The 15,966-nt window shown below is 35.1% G+C and overlaps 2 protein-coding genes across 4 annotated transcripts in view; one reads left to right on the top strand and one right to left on the bottom strand.

Moving 5' to 3' along the window:
* Nucleotides 1–15,966, top strand: part of LOC128924111 (uncharacterized) — a 521,511-nt gene that overhangs the window by 477,361 nt on the left and 28,184 nt on the right. The window lies entirely within an intron of this gene.
* LOC105219933 (uncharacterized) overlaps nt 1–15,966 on the bottom strand; it is a 120,844-nt gene that overhangs the window by 93,438 nt on the left and 11,440 nt on the right. For all 3 annotated transcript variants that reach the window (XM_054235873.1, XM_054235874.1, XM_054235872.1), the window contains exon 2: nt 9,487–11,478. In XM_054235873.1, the coding sequence (XP_054091848.1) occupies nt 9,487–10,975 (1,489 nt within the window). In that variant the 5' untranslated portion in view covers nt 10,976–11,478. The remainder of the gene's footprint in view (nt 1–9,486; nt 11,479–15,966) is intronic.

Genomic DNA, 15,966 nt, shown 5'->3' on the forward strand with positions numbered 1-15,966 from the left:
TAGTAGATATGAATTATGTCTGACAATTGGAGGGTAACCGATCAAAAGCCTGCCAGACAATATTAAAAATGATAAAAAACGACGTTTTCGACTTAATCGTTTTTTATGTTTAAAAGTCATTTGAAGAAGATGTTTAAAAAATTTAAAGCTCCCTAAGTCCACATGAATATAAAGAGTAACTCGAGTAAAGTAATTGTACACATAAGTATGAACATCAAATGTATGTCTACTGAATACATAAATACATCATTAATGTACCAACATCTACCAACGAGCATTGGCAGGCATAGAATTTTCAGTAGAAATTTCAAAAAAAAGAGAGAAATGTACTTGCGGATAACTGCACGTTCTCAATAAATTCGTGTATGTGAGCCACAGTGCGTCTGTACACAATTATGCGTTACGTTCAATATATGGAATTTCGATATTTTACATTTTTTATAGTTGAAATTAATAAATATTTGTCACCAAATATCCAGAGTATTTCCAATTTCTGCCGAAATGCGTACGAAATTAATTTGTATTAATTTCTTTCACTTGCCAGACCAACAATATGTACGCATGGTAATGCAGAAAGCGCTCATCAAAGGGGAATATGTGGAAATTATTATTTTCTGGTTGTAAACACACTTATTTATAATGTGAGCATGGCACAAACCAATGGAGCAAGCTTCAATTAATACCGTTAACATGTACTTTAATGGAGGTTGTGAAACTTAAAGGACTCAAGCATTCCGTGGGAGAATCCTCCACGTGCCGTTAATACTCACATTCTTTATAAATGTATCCGATTGTTTGGGAATTTTTCAAAAATTCTTCATGCACCTGTTAACCTTAACTTTAAATTATGACAGATACAAACCAATGACTCTGTTATTTGTTTATATGTACTGTCATCTGCTTGTAGCTTTATAACGTTGTTTGTTTTTGTTTGTATGCGCGTGCAACACTGTTTTGTTTTATTATATTTGTGTTTGCTTAGACGTCTGAAGCTTTGTTTGCCCACATATAGAGAGCTTGTAAATGCTTATTGTTATCGAGCACGCGTATGTGCTCGGTGGATACACAACGAAATGCGTTCACATATTTTATTGCACGGGAATTCAGTGAATCTCGCAATAATGAAATATGAAATTTTCCGACTGAAATAATTGCGTGTGTTTTGAAGACGCAACATGACTGACACTCAATCAATATGTGAGAAGGAATTTGTTTGTTTCATATGTATTGTATACTCTTAAAATGGTTAATTCTGTGAGCCGATCCTTTGAACGGAAATCCACGACCCTAAAACCAAAAAAGTTCTTCTAAATAGCACTATTGCTCAAACAAAAATTTCACCAATGTAATGTTACAGCCTTTTCACACAGCTCAATTAATTGATCAATTAAAAATTTAATTGAGAAACCAGTTTTTGCCCTTCACACTGCCGGCTATTCGATAACCGATCAGCAGTTACAGATTTTTGTTTTTTGCTTTTCATAAGAAGTTGGTAAGTTTCATTAGCTGATTGCTATTTTTAACAGCGACATCTACTGTAGCTTTTTTAATAAAAAAATGCAGCCAATCACAGACAAAGAATATATATATATATAATTACAAAAAAAAATCTTTGTCGCAGAATTGCGTTTCATTTACAATTACGATTACAATTCAATTAAAAATTAATGTAGATTTTTATTTAGTACGTTAAATCGATTTTAATCAGCGTTTTAATCGAGCAGAAGCCGGTTAATTGATCAATTAGCTCCTGTGTGAAAAGGCTATTAGCATTGTTTAAAACTTTTTCGGACTGCAAATTTTCACTGTAAAATTTCCAAAACTATTTGCTCCGCAACTCAAATACCCATAAGCAACATATAGCCTGCTTTCTCGCAATTATATTCGAGTTGACACGGAAAATATACTATGCCAGTTGGTTTGAGCACCGCATATACAACAAATGATTACTATAACAATGGACGCGTGTTCTAAATTTACACGTGTGTATCTCAACTAACACGAACATACAAATAAACATGTGTACAATTAGACATAGTATTAAACGCAACTGGTATATATAAATGTGTGTGTGTTTCGACCAGCAGGTGGTGTAAATAGCAGCAGGATATCCGTGCGACCTCAAGCCGATGACCGTTTCGACAAGATGTGGTTGCATGGTCAATAGCAACCAGCTAACATTATAGCTATTTAAGTTTGTCTGTCTGAGTGTTCGTGTGTGTGTGTTTTGAAGTGTATAATTGTGCTATTTTGGTTGTCTGCATCCACATATGGCTGTGAGTTTTAGTGCAATTGCCAAATACGCACACTAATACATACACTTAAATGCACAAGCACACTATACTAAACACGCAGAGCGACTGCAACTGGTTAACAAAACAGTGCAAATATCAACTGACTTCCATGCAACAACTTAGTGGAGTGCCTCCTTCTAATTATAATCACACGTCGATCGAATTTAATTGAGTGGTCAATGGTTCCAGGCACCCATTAAAGTAGTCATCCCAGCAGCAGCTGTTACAAATAGATAGCTTCTGGCTTATGTTAATGTCTCCCACCAGTCTATTAATCGCACTAATGTGTGGAATTACTTTCGCAGTTGGTAAGTGTGCCCCAAACTACATTGGCTAAGCAAGCACAAAATACACATTATAAGATTCAATGACTTGCCATTCATTAATTTTACAAATTAGTGTACTGGTCACACTTTCACTTGCTTCAATAAAAGTTGCACCTAAATGGTGTACTAGGCGTATGAGTAACTTAGAGGGATAAGTGAATTGAAATGACAAATTGAAGGTCGTACTCATAAAAAGTATTTGAATTAAGCAATAAAGAAGATAATCAAAAATAATATCATAAGCATGGTCGATGCCTATACTAAGTTTAATGAGTTCTAACATAAACCTCCATTTAATTTCAACCAAATGCAGTGAAATCAGATAATGGGCACGCATCTATCATCTCTGGTATAGCAGTTATGTTCAACACTACTAAAAATAACATAACTGTCAAATTTTAGAATTATTTCATAAGTTCAAAGTGCATGAAGCCACTACACTCTGTCGTATGAGTAACACATTTCAAGCTAAGTGCTATATATTATTGCTTCAACTATTTCATTGTACATACAGTGCTTTAAAATCGAAAATGTAATTTTGTTTTAAAAAAATTGAAAACAGAAAACCCCTATAAGGACTAAATCAGCGTGCTTGCATATTCATACTACAAGCCACTACGTACCAGCTATTTACCGACTAACTGATTACGTATACGCCGCACACCACACATTGACGACAATAATTGCTTACCAACACATAAGCTAATATGGTGCATGGTGCATACTTAAGCATTGTATTTACACAGAGGTTAACAGCAAATTTAAATTTGCTTTTCATAGTTGATTTTCGGTGCGGTGCCATGCCATGTTCACATTATGTTTTAACTGCATTTACAGCGACAATTTGCCGTTGTAATTTACGTACACGGGAGTTCGCTTGAAATGTGTCGCTACTAACACCTAAACAACTGCCGCTGCAAGGGAAATGGAATGCTCGTAAGCGCACGCTGCACTACGAATGTTATGGTCAATGCCAGCAAGGGGAGCATATTATGGTGTGGAATTGCTAAAATTACCGAAAAACGCAAAACAGCGGTCGATAGTGGTACACTATTCGAATTTGCAGCTTATATTGCTTTTTTTACTGCATACTTGTTTGTATATGTAGGTGCGAGGTGTGACATGTGTAGTGTGTATAAAAACTAAATTTGAATTATCTGCGCACTGCCAGAAGAGGAAATTGCATGTATGTAATGCTATACGCCAATGGTAGGGTTACCAATGCGCATGCTGTTGGTAAAAATATTTTCATTCGACGGAAATAGTAAATGAACCGAATTCCAGAGAGTTGCATAAATTTGCATGAAATAACGCTAAAATGAGTTATTGGAAAATAAAACAAGTAAGGAAGGGCTAAGTTCGGGTGTAACCGAACATTTTATACTCTCGCAATTTATTTAACTTTATTTATATTATATAATACACAATTTGACCCACACATGCGTCATATATATTGTATAAAGTCCATTAAAAGTTGAAAACCCTAATATTAGGTTAGAAGCACCGAGGTCCTCATGTTCGATATATGGGGCCTTGAAAACCTATGGTCCGATTTCGGCGATTTTTAGAATGGGGCTGCCACACTATAAACGTAGTATTTGTGCACAGTTCTGCACCGATATCTTCACTAGTGCTTACTTTTTATACTGTAATATAAACGAATCAGATCGTCTTAAAAGTTCTGGTATATAGGAAGTAGGTGTGGTTGAGAATCGATTTGGCCTATTTTCACAACATACCATTGGGATGTAAAGAAACTATTACAAACCAAGTTTCATTGAAATCGGTCGAGTAGTTCCTAAGATATGGTTTTTGACCCATAAGTGGGCGATGCCACGCCCATTTTCCATTTTGTAAAAAAACCTCAGTGCAGCTTCCTTCTGCCATTTTTTATGTAAAATTTGGTGTTTCTGACGTTTTTCCTTAGCGAGTTAACCCACTTTTAGTAATTTTCAACCTAACCTTTGTATGGGAGGTGGGCGTGGTTATTATCCGATTTCTTTCATTATGGGACTGCACTAAGAAGTGGGTAAAAAAACGACTGCAGAAAGTTTGGTCTATATAGCTTTATTGATTTGCGAGATAAATACAAAAAACTTATTTGAGGGCGGGGCCACGCCCACTTCTCCAAAAAAATTACAGCCAAATGTGCATCTCCCAAATGCGACCCTGTGTTCCAAATTTTATTTTAATAACTTTATTTATGGCTTAGTTATGACACTGTATAGGTTTTCGGTTTCCGCCATTTTGTGGGCGTGGCAGTGGATTTGCATATTTTCGAAAGCAACCTCCTCAGGGTCCCAAGGAATATGTGTTCCAAGTTTCATTAAGATATCTTAATTTTTACTCAAGTTATCGCTTGCACGGACAGACGGACAGACGGACAGACAGACAGACGGACAGAAGGACAGACGGACGGACAGACATCCGAATTTCAAATCCACTCGTCATCCTGATCATTTAGATATATATAACCCCATATATAACCCCATATCTATTTCTTGGAGACACAAACAGCCGTTATGTGAACAAAACTATGGTACTCTGTGCAACATGTTGTGAGAGTATAAAAATTATGGACAATGGTTTGGGGTAAATTACACTGTCCAACAAATGAAGACTTTTTGAATGGAACAGAATAGCGACCCCATAATTCTGAAAGGGTATGTTGAGTAGATCATTTTTGTAGAACAAACTTATGGTCCAGCACGTCTGAGTTTTTTTTTTACAGTGGGTCAAAGTTTTCATTTTTTGGTGGTAATGCTCCCTTACACTATATGAAAAAAATGTTGTAAGTTAATGTCTGAGAGAATTCTTATGGTCAGAGTTGTATTGTGGAATTGTATAAGGATTATTTTTGTGGAAGATCTTAACCCTCTAACTGGTTTCTTTATGGGTCAATTTGACCCTTTTTTCGAGAAAATAAAAAAAAAATTCCTTTAAAAAAGGACATTTAAGGATTAAAATATTCTACGAAAATGTTTGGCGGAAAATTTCAGTGGGGGTCACCAAAGACACCATTGTTGTAAATAAAACTCTTTACGATTGATAAAAAAATTATTATTTTGTTTTAATAGTATGTACATATTTATTTTTTTGCTTCAGCAGTAGTAGGACAATGGATTAAAGATTAAACTTAATATGCTTTCCTGTATTTAGCTTGACGTGAATGTTCCGATATGTCAAGGTTTCTGTACAAGCCCCATACGTATTCAGCAAGCATTACAGTTTGGGATTTCCCTTTGAATATTTCTTCCAATACCTTTATATCCTGATGAAACCTTTCACCGTGTTCATCTGAAACCGCTCCAAGGTTTTCTTGAAAAAATTTAGATGAGAGTGCAGAAAATGCAGCTTAAGTGACATCTTAACGCCAATATTGTTAAAACCGATTAGCATGCTTTCAATATTTTCTGCATAGTTTTGTGCTTTTGAGTTTCCAAGGAATTCTGATATAACCAGCTGCATAAAGTCAAATGCTGTCTTTTGCATATCCGACAGTTTCAATCCATATAAGAAGAAAAAAAAAATGGCAGAAAATGGCAGCGCCTTAGTACCGCCTTTGTACCAGGTCAAAAGACCACTTTCCCAAGTAGTAACGGGTGATTTTTTTGAGGTTAGGATTTTCATGCATTAGTATTTGACAGATCACGTGGGATTTCAGACATGGTGTCAAAGAGAAAGATGCTCAGTATGCTTTGACATTTCATCATGAATAGACTTACTAACGAGCAACGCTTGCAAATCATTGAATTTTATTACCAAAATCAGTGTTCGGTTCGAAATGTGAAATCCGCTTTTTTATCGACAAATTTTGTTCAGCGATGAGGCTCATTTCTGGTTGAATGGCTACGTAAATAAGCAAAATTGCCGCATTTGGGGTGAAGAGCAACCAGAAGCCGTTCAAGAACTGCCCATGCATCCCGAAAAATGCACTGTTTGGTGTGGTTTGTACGCTGGTGGAATCATTGGACCGTATTTTTTCAAAGATGCTGTTGGACGCAACGTTACGGTGAATGGCGATCGCTATCGTTCGATGCTAACAAACTTTTTGTTGCCAAAAATGGAAGAACTGAACTTGGTTGACATGTGGTTTCAACAAGATGGCGCTACATGCCACACAGCTCGCGATTCTATGGCCATTTTGAGGGAAAACTTCGGAGAACAATTCATCTCAAGAAATGGACCCGTAAGTTGGCCACCAAGATCATGCGATTTAACGCCTTTAGACTATTTTTTGTGGGGCTACGTCAAGTCTAAAGTCTACAGAAATAAGCCAGCAACTATTCCAGCTTTGGAAGACAACATTTCCGAAGAAATTCGGGCTATTCCGGCCGAAATGCTCGAAAAAGTTGCCCAAAATTGGACTTTCCGAATGGACCACCTAAGACGCAGCCGCGGTCAACATTTAAATGAAATTATCTTCAAAAAGTAAATGTCATGAACCAATCTAACGTTTCAAATAAAGAACCGATGAGATTTTGCAAATTTTATGCGTTTTTTTTTTTAAAAAAAGTTATCAAGCTCTTAAAAAATCACCCTTTACATACAGTTTTTGGTATCCAAGCTTCACATAAAAATCGTATTCCAAAGAAAAGAAAATATGGTTCTTCAATTGTAGGGAATATCTTTCTTCTGCCTTGAAGGTGAGTAAAATGTCCACAAAAAAAACAAAACCAATCTCTTAATTTGCAAACAGAATCCGCCATGCTTATTTAAGCTTTAATTGTTCTTTTTTTATATCAATTTTAGTAAAAATCACACCCGATATGTACTGCTTAGTAAGTCAATTATGCTTAATTTTATCACACCCGATTTGTAAGTCACAGCTGACTAGACGCGAGAACCCAGTGTTTGGCCCGGCCGAACTTGACGACGTTTTCACCTACTTTGTATATGTTGGCGTGTAATTTTGCCAATTAATCATAAAGAGCTTTATTTACAACAATGGTGTCTTTGGTGACCCCCACTGAAATTTTCCGCCAAACATTTTCGTAGAATATTTTAATCCTTAAATGTCCTTTTTTAAAGGATATTTTTTGATTTTCTCGAAAAAAGGGTCAAATTGACCCATAAAGAAACCAGTTAGAGGGTTAAGATCTTCCACAAAAATAATCCTCATACAATTCCACAATACAACTCTGACCATAAGAATTCTCTCAGACATTAACTTACAACATTTTTTTCATATAGTATAATGCTCCCTTCGACCAAAAAATGAAAACTTTGACCCACTGTAAAAAAAAACTCAGACGTGCTGGACCATAAGTTTGTTCTACAAAAATGATCTACTCAACATACCCTTTCAGAATTATAGGGTCGCTATTCTGTTCCAAAAATGCTGTTGGACAGTGTTATTTGTATTTTTTGTTTTACTATGAAATAAAAGTTTTTGTATTCTATAACAATTACTATTAAAGTATTATTATTGTAATATATTCAGCGTTAATTTTCTGTAACTACGGAGATCATGTTGACTTATTCAAGGAAATTTTTCTAATAACTAAATTATCCAGTTTTAAATATATACCAAAACTATATAACACCATTACCTCACACTTTCACCAATAAATAAAAAAAATATATTTGGAGCATTTATTACTCTCCATTAGTCACACCACCTTGTTCGCTGCCACACGAATACTCCTTTGTGAATATCAATATTTTTATTCTAATGCACCAATCTGATATCTATAATTAAATCTCTTGCTCTCCACAACGGTAGTGCTACTATTGCATTTATGGCCGCAAGAAAGAGCGTGTACAACAAAATATACAAAGAGAAAACAAGGAAGCAAACGACACTATTTAGTGCTTCCAATTCACTGAACCCCGGCCGAATGGAAATAACAAAAATGCTTTAAGAATTTAAGCATAAGCATGAAAAATATAGAACCTATTATGAAGCTGATTTCTTCGTAATTATCGGAATAAAAAAATGATCAGACTGCCCATTTAACTTGTTTAAGATTCGTGGATTTAATTTTCGAAAAAACTCATATATCATAAAGTTAGGTATCTCAAAGAGGTAGCTCTCAGAATACTGAGATTAAAAATAATATAATTAATATCAATATATAATTATAATATTATAATTTTTAGGATCCGTAACACTGAAAAGTAAACATTTACACAATTTTAAACAATTAAATTGAAGTAAATTGCTTGAAACTGGTTTAAACTGCAGTAAAAATTAATTACAGACTTATCACTGAGTGTGGTATACACATGGCTTCTAATTGTTTCTGCTTAGTAGTTTTGTCTCAGCAGTCTAAATGAGTTAGTCTGACAAATGTGTATCTCCAGAGACATTTCCTATTATTGTTACCTGCTAACAGCATGTACTAACTTGCCGAAACTTGTACGTGTCTGAAGTAGAGTTATGTGAATATGTCACTGCATCGGTGTGACACTGTGATGTCTGCCTAGCTTCGAGGCAAAGTCATTACAGTTACTGTAATTACTGTAAAATTGATGTATGGTACGTATGTCGGATTGGCACTTGCAAGTGTTCTAAAATCGACAAGAGTTAATGCTACTTTGTTTGTTAGAGCTTTGCATGTATTTGTGACTAAATAAGTTCAAATGATGTATCAAATGATTTGCTACTGGAATGTATGGGACTTTAAATGGTTTGGAAAGGTAACGAAAGGCACATGGTTTTTAAATGGGTTGGACATAAAAATTGTTGTAGAGCGTAGTTGTATGAAATACCAAAATTGCGAATAATATTTCCTTGAAGTGCACACAAAATAACGAATTGAAGGCTTCAAAAGCTTGGCAGCAAAGGGTCTAATAAAATCTGTAGCTACTCTACTGTTATATAATATTATACGTTTTCGAAAATAGCAAATAAGTTGACTCACCTGGTGGCATAAATCGGCGACTGCCCACAGGCGCCTCTGCATACGGCAAGCCCAGATACTGATCGACATCACGTAAACCGGTCGAGGGATGAAAATGACGAGTGATGCCCATTAGACGTCCTTGCTTCATTCGTATCTCTTTAGTGTATTGCAACTTTTCCGGTACGATGTGACGGCGTTCATTGCTGTGCGGTGCTTTCGATTGCTTGTTATGGATATCACTTTTGCCATTACTGTTACTATTGTTGTTGTTGCTTGTGTCATCACGGCTCGAAACAGCAGGTTTAACTAATAGGTCATCAGATAAATTTGCACTTAAGGCGATAGCAGCAGAATTAGCATTGGACACAACACTCGTGGACAACCTCTGCTCGCCGTCTGTATTGAGATTGTTGACACTGTTATTATGCTTGTTGTTAGCATTGTTTTTGCTTTTCCTATTTCTGCCGTTCGAAGTTGGCTTGCCAGTCACAATCGGGGTGTTATTGTTGTTTTCGCTGTTTTCATGTACATTTCTATTAGGCAGTTCATTATTCCGTTTGCTATTTTTAAATTCATCGGCACTGCGAGAGCTTCCAGTTCGCACAGCTGCGCTATCGTTTGCAAACAAATTTGCTACATTTGCTCTGAAATCGTACGCCAAATGATCGGCATTAATGGCATATTTGGAGTGCTTTAAATTCTTCGCAACGAGTTGTTTAGCTGTTTGACTTGTTGTGGTCGTAGTGGTGCTGCTGCCAGCAAACGGAAGTGGTGTTGGCATTGTTGTTGTTGTTATTGGTAGTGTTTGTGTTATGGAGGATATTTGGAATTTTGGTATTGCGGTCACTTCCCTTTTCATTGCCGCTATTTTTGGCTTTACACGTATTTTCATTGCTGCTATCATTGTTGTGTTGCTGTTATAGCTTTTAGTGGTATTATCTTTTTTCGCGCCAGCACCGCTTCCAGCCACCGTTGTAAACGAGTTGGTGAACTTCAAAGGCGGCCCATTGATATTCGCGTTTGCTTTTGTTATTGCCACTTCATTGCTATCCTCGACGGTCACTAGGCGCTCATCACTTTCGCTGTCAAGTTCCGGCGGCGTGGCGAATGGCATTTCCGCCGCCGTCTTGTCGCGCAACATGGGCGCAAGCATTGGAATTGCTTCTGTCACGACATCACCAACAACTTGCCGCGGGGTAGTCATTATTGTTGCATGAGTTGTTGTTGTTATTGCTGTTGCCGTTTGTTTAGGTGGCAACAATAACGCGCCGTCGATTTTCACCATCTGTTCGCTGCAATCGCTGCTGTCAGCTTGTGTCAGCCGGCGTGGTGACGAATGTTTCTGGAATATTTGAGTATTTTGTTGCTGTGCGGCGTAAAGTGTAGCCGCTGAGCAGCCATCACCATAAAACCGCTGCTGTTGCACACTCACAAAAGTCAGCCAAAATAGCCAAATGGCTGCGTGGCTAGCATAGCTGTGCCAATGCCAATAGCGGCGGAAATACATTTTGTGGCACAGTTTCGTTGTTCTTATAAAGAATTGTTGTTGCTGTTACTGTCACTGTGTAGGCCTTCAGTTAATTTCTAACGCACAGTTGGCTGTTTTCACGTCAAGGCCAGTTTTCTTTGCCTACTTCGTTGTTGTGTGTATTCCACGTAGCGGTTGCTCAGTCTTGTTCCTCTGCTTTTTGTAGTATTTACTTCATTGCTCTTTTGTGCCTGCACTGCTTTGATGTTATCTCTGCTGTTTTTATTTTTTATCTTATTTTTGTTTACATTGATTTTGCTGTGTTGTTTTGGTTACTTATTTTGCACTGTTTTTGATTTTCGTCAGTGAATTCTTTGTTTTCCTTTTGTAGTATCGACACGTCACTATCACATCCGTGTGTTGCGAAAAATTTGTTTTCGTTTTCATTTCACTGTTTCAATTTAGTTTCTGTTTTCGCTGTTTTTCAGTTATTTCGGTTTTGGTTTTCACATTGTTTGCACTTGTAAATATTATCGAGTTTTCTATAAAAAGAAATGGTTTCCAGTTGTTAATAGTTTTCAACGGCAGTGCTCTGTTTGTGTACATGAACATTTTTACCCGAAAATGTGTACTCGTATTACTTGCATATTACATATACGAGTATTATTGTAGTTTTACACAAATTATTAAGGAACCGTTTATATTATTTTATATTTACTATCTTAAAAATGTGTTAAGGCACTAGTCTGCTTTACAGGATTCAAAAAATCGATTTTTTTGTTTTGTTTTAAATCTCTTCCAAAACTATCCAAGAATCTGTCTTGAAAATTCCATAGGCCAATTCGATATATTTTCGAAGCTAGAGCAGTTTTAGTGGCCGAGCGTCGAGCAGGAGCGAATGCTCAGGCAGACTTTAAAGCGCGTTTTGTTGAGTTTTCATTTTCACAAATGTTAGAAAACGGTGCCGGCGATAACAAAAAGAATATTTGTCCGATCGAATAAAGCAAAAAAAAAGCAAAGTGATCCAGCTTCAGTATTAAATTATCTTCTCTTTGAACTAAAAATGTTTGACAAAAGTATTATTTAAACTGCTTGTTTTGCAACTTAAAGTAAATTTTTATACTCTCGCAACAAAAGTTGCTAAAGAGAGTATTATAGTTTTGTCCACATAACGGTTGTTAACTAACTAACGAGAAACGTCAGAAACACCAAATTTTACATAAGAAATGGCAGAAGGAAGCTGCACTGAGATTTTTTTACAAAATGGAAAATGGGCGTGGGTCAAAACCATATCTCAAGAACTACTCGACAGATTTGAATGAAATTCGGTATATAATATTTTCTTGGCACCCTGATGACACGTGTGGAAAATGGATGAAATCGGTTCACAACTACGCCTACTTCCCATATGACTCAATTTTGAATCCTTCTGATTCTTTCACTTTATAATGTATACATAAGGAACATATAAAGATAGCGAAATAAAACTTTACACAAATACTGTATTTGAGCTGTGACATCACTTGAGGAAAAATTTTCAAAATCGGACCATAACTTTTCAAGGCCCCTGATATCAAACATGAACAACTCAGTGACTAAGGGTAATTTTTCACCGAATATATAGTTAAATCTCTAAATAAATTGCGAGAGTATAAAATGTTCGGTTGCACCCGAACTTAGCCTTTCCTTACTTGTTTTTAATAATAATAATTGTTTTTAAGCCTTAAATATAATACACTATCGTCTTAAAATTCCGTTTACCGCAATCATTTCCTTCCCTTTCAAAACAAATGCTAAAAAAACGCTTTTTTTCGGCTTCTAAAGCAGTACTGCCTTAATCTCGTGTAGATTTTCGTTTTGATCTTTTTAAATTTTTATGCGTCAAGTGACCAATATTTTTAAATTTTCTGTGCAACATTTTGCATGTACATAATAGGTTTATATTTTACATCCATATGACATGGTTATTCGTTACTTCAGCATCCGAAATATTTATGATATCCTATATGCTTATACATATGTATATGCGGGTGTTGCTGTGAAAACAATTATCGACAAACAATTTGTGAATAAAGCTGTAAGCACATTAAAAATATTTACGGTCGTAAACAACATGCCTGTAATTTATTCGTTTTGTTTATATACATGTTTTTATTTGTTTCATGTAAAATCGACTTATTTGCACAATTCGGTGTATTGTTTTATAATTATTTGGTGCAAAATATTTATTGACTCAAAGTCAATTCATCAAAGAGTTTTGTTCATTGTTTAATTTTCACCAGCGCATAATTGTATTGGCATGCAAACAAGTGTGTATTGCGGAGTGTATTAGGAAGAGTCTGGATTATGTTTGGTAAAATTGTATATATTTTTTTATTATAAAAAATATGGCTGGACTTTATATATTAGCGATTGTATGACACCCTATTTAACTTGATAGTTTAAAATGAAATATTTGGTTGTTTCGAAAAAATATGCTTCCATTCCTTTCGACACTTTTTAGGGAAATAAATTTTCTAAAAAAAAAAAACTAATCTAGTCAAATAATGAACGCCCTAATGCGCGCGGAAATTCCTTGAGTTGTACATCACAACCTAGACACAGTACGAAAATGTGCTCATAAAAAAAGAACTAGTCCCAAACAGACCCACATTGTATCAACAGAAAAATTATTCATGTAATAAACAATAGAATTAAGAGAAACGCGACTTTTCTTAAATGAATACATTTGCATGTATATCTTTTAAGAATATTATGCATTTTTATTTATTAATATTTAATACTATTTGGTTTACAGTACTTTCATAAATTAACTTCGAAATAACAAAATGCAGTCCGTACATGGATCACCAAATGTATCCGTGATTTTACATTTTCTCATGCTTTGCAAATATTTTGTGTCTGTTTAGCAATATATAAATAATCTGTATAAATATATATTTTGAACTTTTAACCTCTAGCTTTCAGCAGCCAACTTCCAGCCATAATGACCGGTCAAAACTGAGAATTACATTCACTTGTAGCTAGGTTTGTGTACAGTGCTAGGTAATTTTTAACTAGTTTATTTCACTGTTGGGCAGTTGACTACAACCATTTGTTCATAATGGCGCTTGTACTTATTGTACTTATTAGCTTAGCAAATATTACTTGAATATGGATGGATATATATATATAAATATATATAAGTTGGGCAATTAGCAAATAAAAAACAATTGTTGATTCAATATAGCATTTTAAATATTTTGTTGCAAATCGGTAATTGCTTTCATGTACACGTGAAGTAAATACAATTGAACTTAAATGAAACTTTTGGAATATTAATTGCGTGTAAAAGATTTGTATTGCGAGGTTTTGTATTGAAGTTTTTATTGTTTTTCTTTTTTAAGGTTATGGATTCTGTTAGCAGTTTGATGTATTACATATGATACATATGAAAAGCAAATGTTTGAAATAATAAATATTGAAATATCCACTGAAATCATAACTTAAAAAAGAAAAATTAAATAAAATTGATTCTCGAACATGAAAGATGAAAAAATTCAATTTATATAAACGAGGCGTTAAAAGAAACTACACAGATTCAGTTCACAGAAATTTACATAAGTTCACTTATGGCAGCTCGAATTTTGTATAGCTTAATGCGCAGTACTGCTGGATCTTTTGAGCAACTAGATGACAGATTGCATAGAAAAGAGAACCAGATGAAAAATATTTTTGTTTAGAAATTCCATTAACTCGCCGTTGGCATCTCATCTCTCATGACATGTCAAAGAAAAGGTCTTGCGGTGGACATCATAACTTATAGCTGGTTCATCTATTTCCTCTGAATTACATTAAATTATCTAAGAGAATTATCTATATTTTTGGTTAAAATTTACCCTTAGGCGCTGAGTTCAACATGTTCGATATCTGGGGCCTTGAAAAGTTATAGTCCGTTTTCGACAATTTTTTCACAAGTGCAGCCAGAGATGATATGCACTATTTATGTTAAGTTTTATTCCGATTTCTTCATTTGTTCCTTATGTATACATTATAAAGTGAAGGAATCAGATGGAATTCAAAATTGAGTTATATGGAAAGTAGTCGTGGTTGTGATCCGAGCCGACCAATTTTTATTTGTATTATCAGTGTGTCAAGAAAATATTATATATGTACAAATTTCATTGAAATCTGTCGAGTAGTTCCTGAGATATGGTTTTTGACCCATAATTGGGCGATGCCACGCCCATTTTTCATTTTGTAAAAAATCTGAGTGCAGCTTCCTTCTGCTATTTCTTCTGTAAAATTTAGTGTTTCTGACGTTTTTCGTTAGTGAGTTAACCCACTTTTATTAATTTTTAATGTAAGCTTTGTATGGGAGATGGGCGTGGTTATTATCCGATTTCAACTATTTTCATGGTGTGTGGTGGGGTACGTAAGAGAACCGACTGCAGAAAGTTTGGTTTATATACTTTCATTGGTTTGAGAGCCCACTTCCACACCCACTTTCCCAAAAAAATTGCATCCAAATATGCCCCTTCCTAGTGCGATTCTTTATTCCAAATTTCTTTTATAACTTTATTTATGGCTTAGTTATGACACTTTATAGGTTTTTGCTTTTCGACATTTTGTGGGCGCTAGCAAGTGGATGGACGGACGAACAGACAGACATTCGGATTTCAACTCGTCTCGTCATCCTGGTCATTTTGATATATATAACCTTATATCTAACTAGTTTAGTTTTGTGACTTACAAATAACCTTTATATGAACAAAACTATAATACTCTCTTAGCAATTTTTGTTGCGAGAGTATAAAAATCCTTCGTTCATTAACTAGATAATGTTATTCCAACGATGTGTGCAAAATTTGCAAAATCGTTTCATAGCTTTTTGAGTTATCGCGACCACCGACTTGAAAAATTGAGATTTGAGATAAATGCGTTCAAAGTTTTACATTTGTACTGACGTGCCATGATTGGCGGATCTTCCAAAGGTTATATTCCTTAGAATATTGCTCGGATTGATTTAATATATAATAATAATAATGATA

Source organism: Zeugodacus cucurbitae, chromosome 2, assembly GCF_028554725.1.
Source record: "Zeugodacus cucurbitae isolate PBARC_wt_2022May chromosome 2, idZeuCucr1.2, whole genome shotgun sequence".
NCBI lineage: Eukaryota > Metazoa > Arthropoda > Insecta > Diptera > Tephritidae > Zeugodacus > Zeugodacus cucurbitae.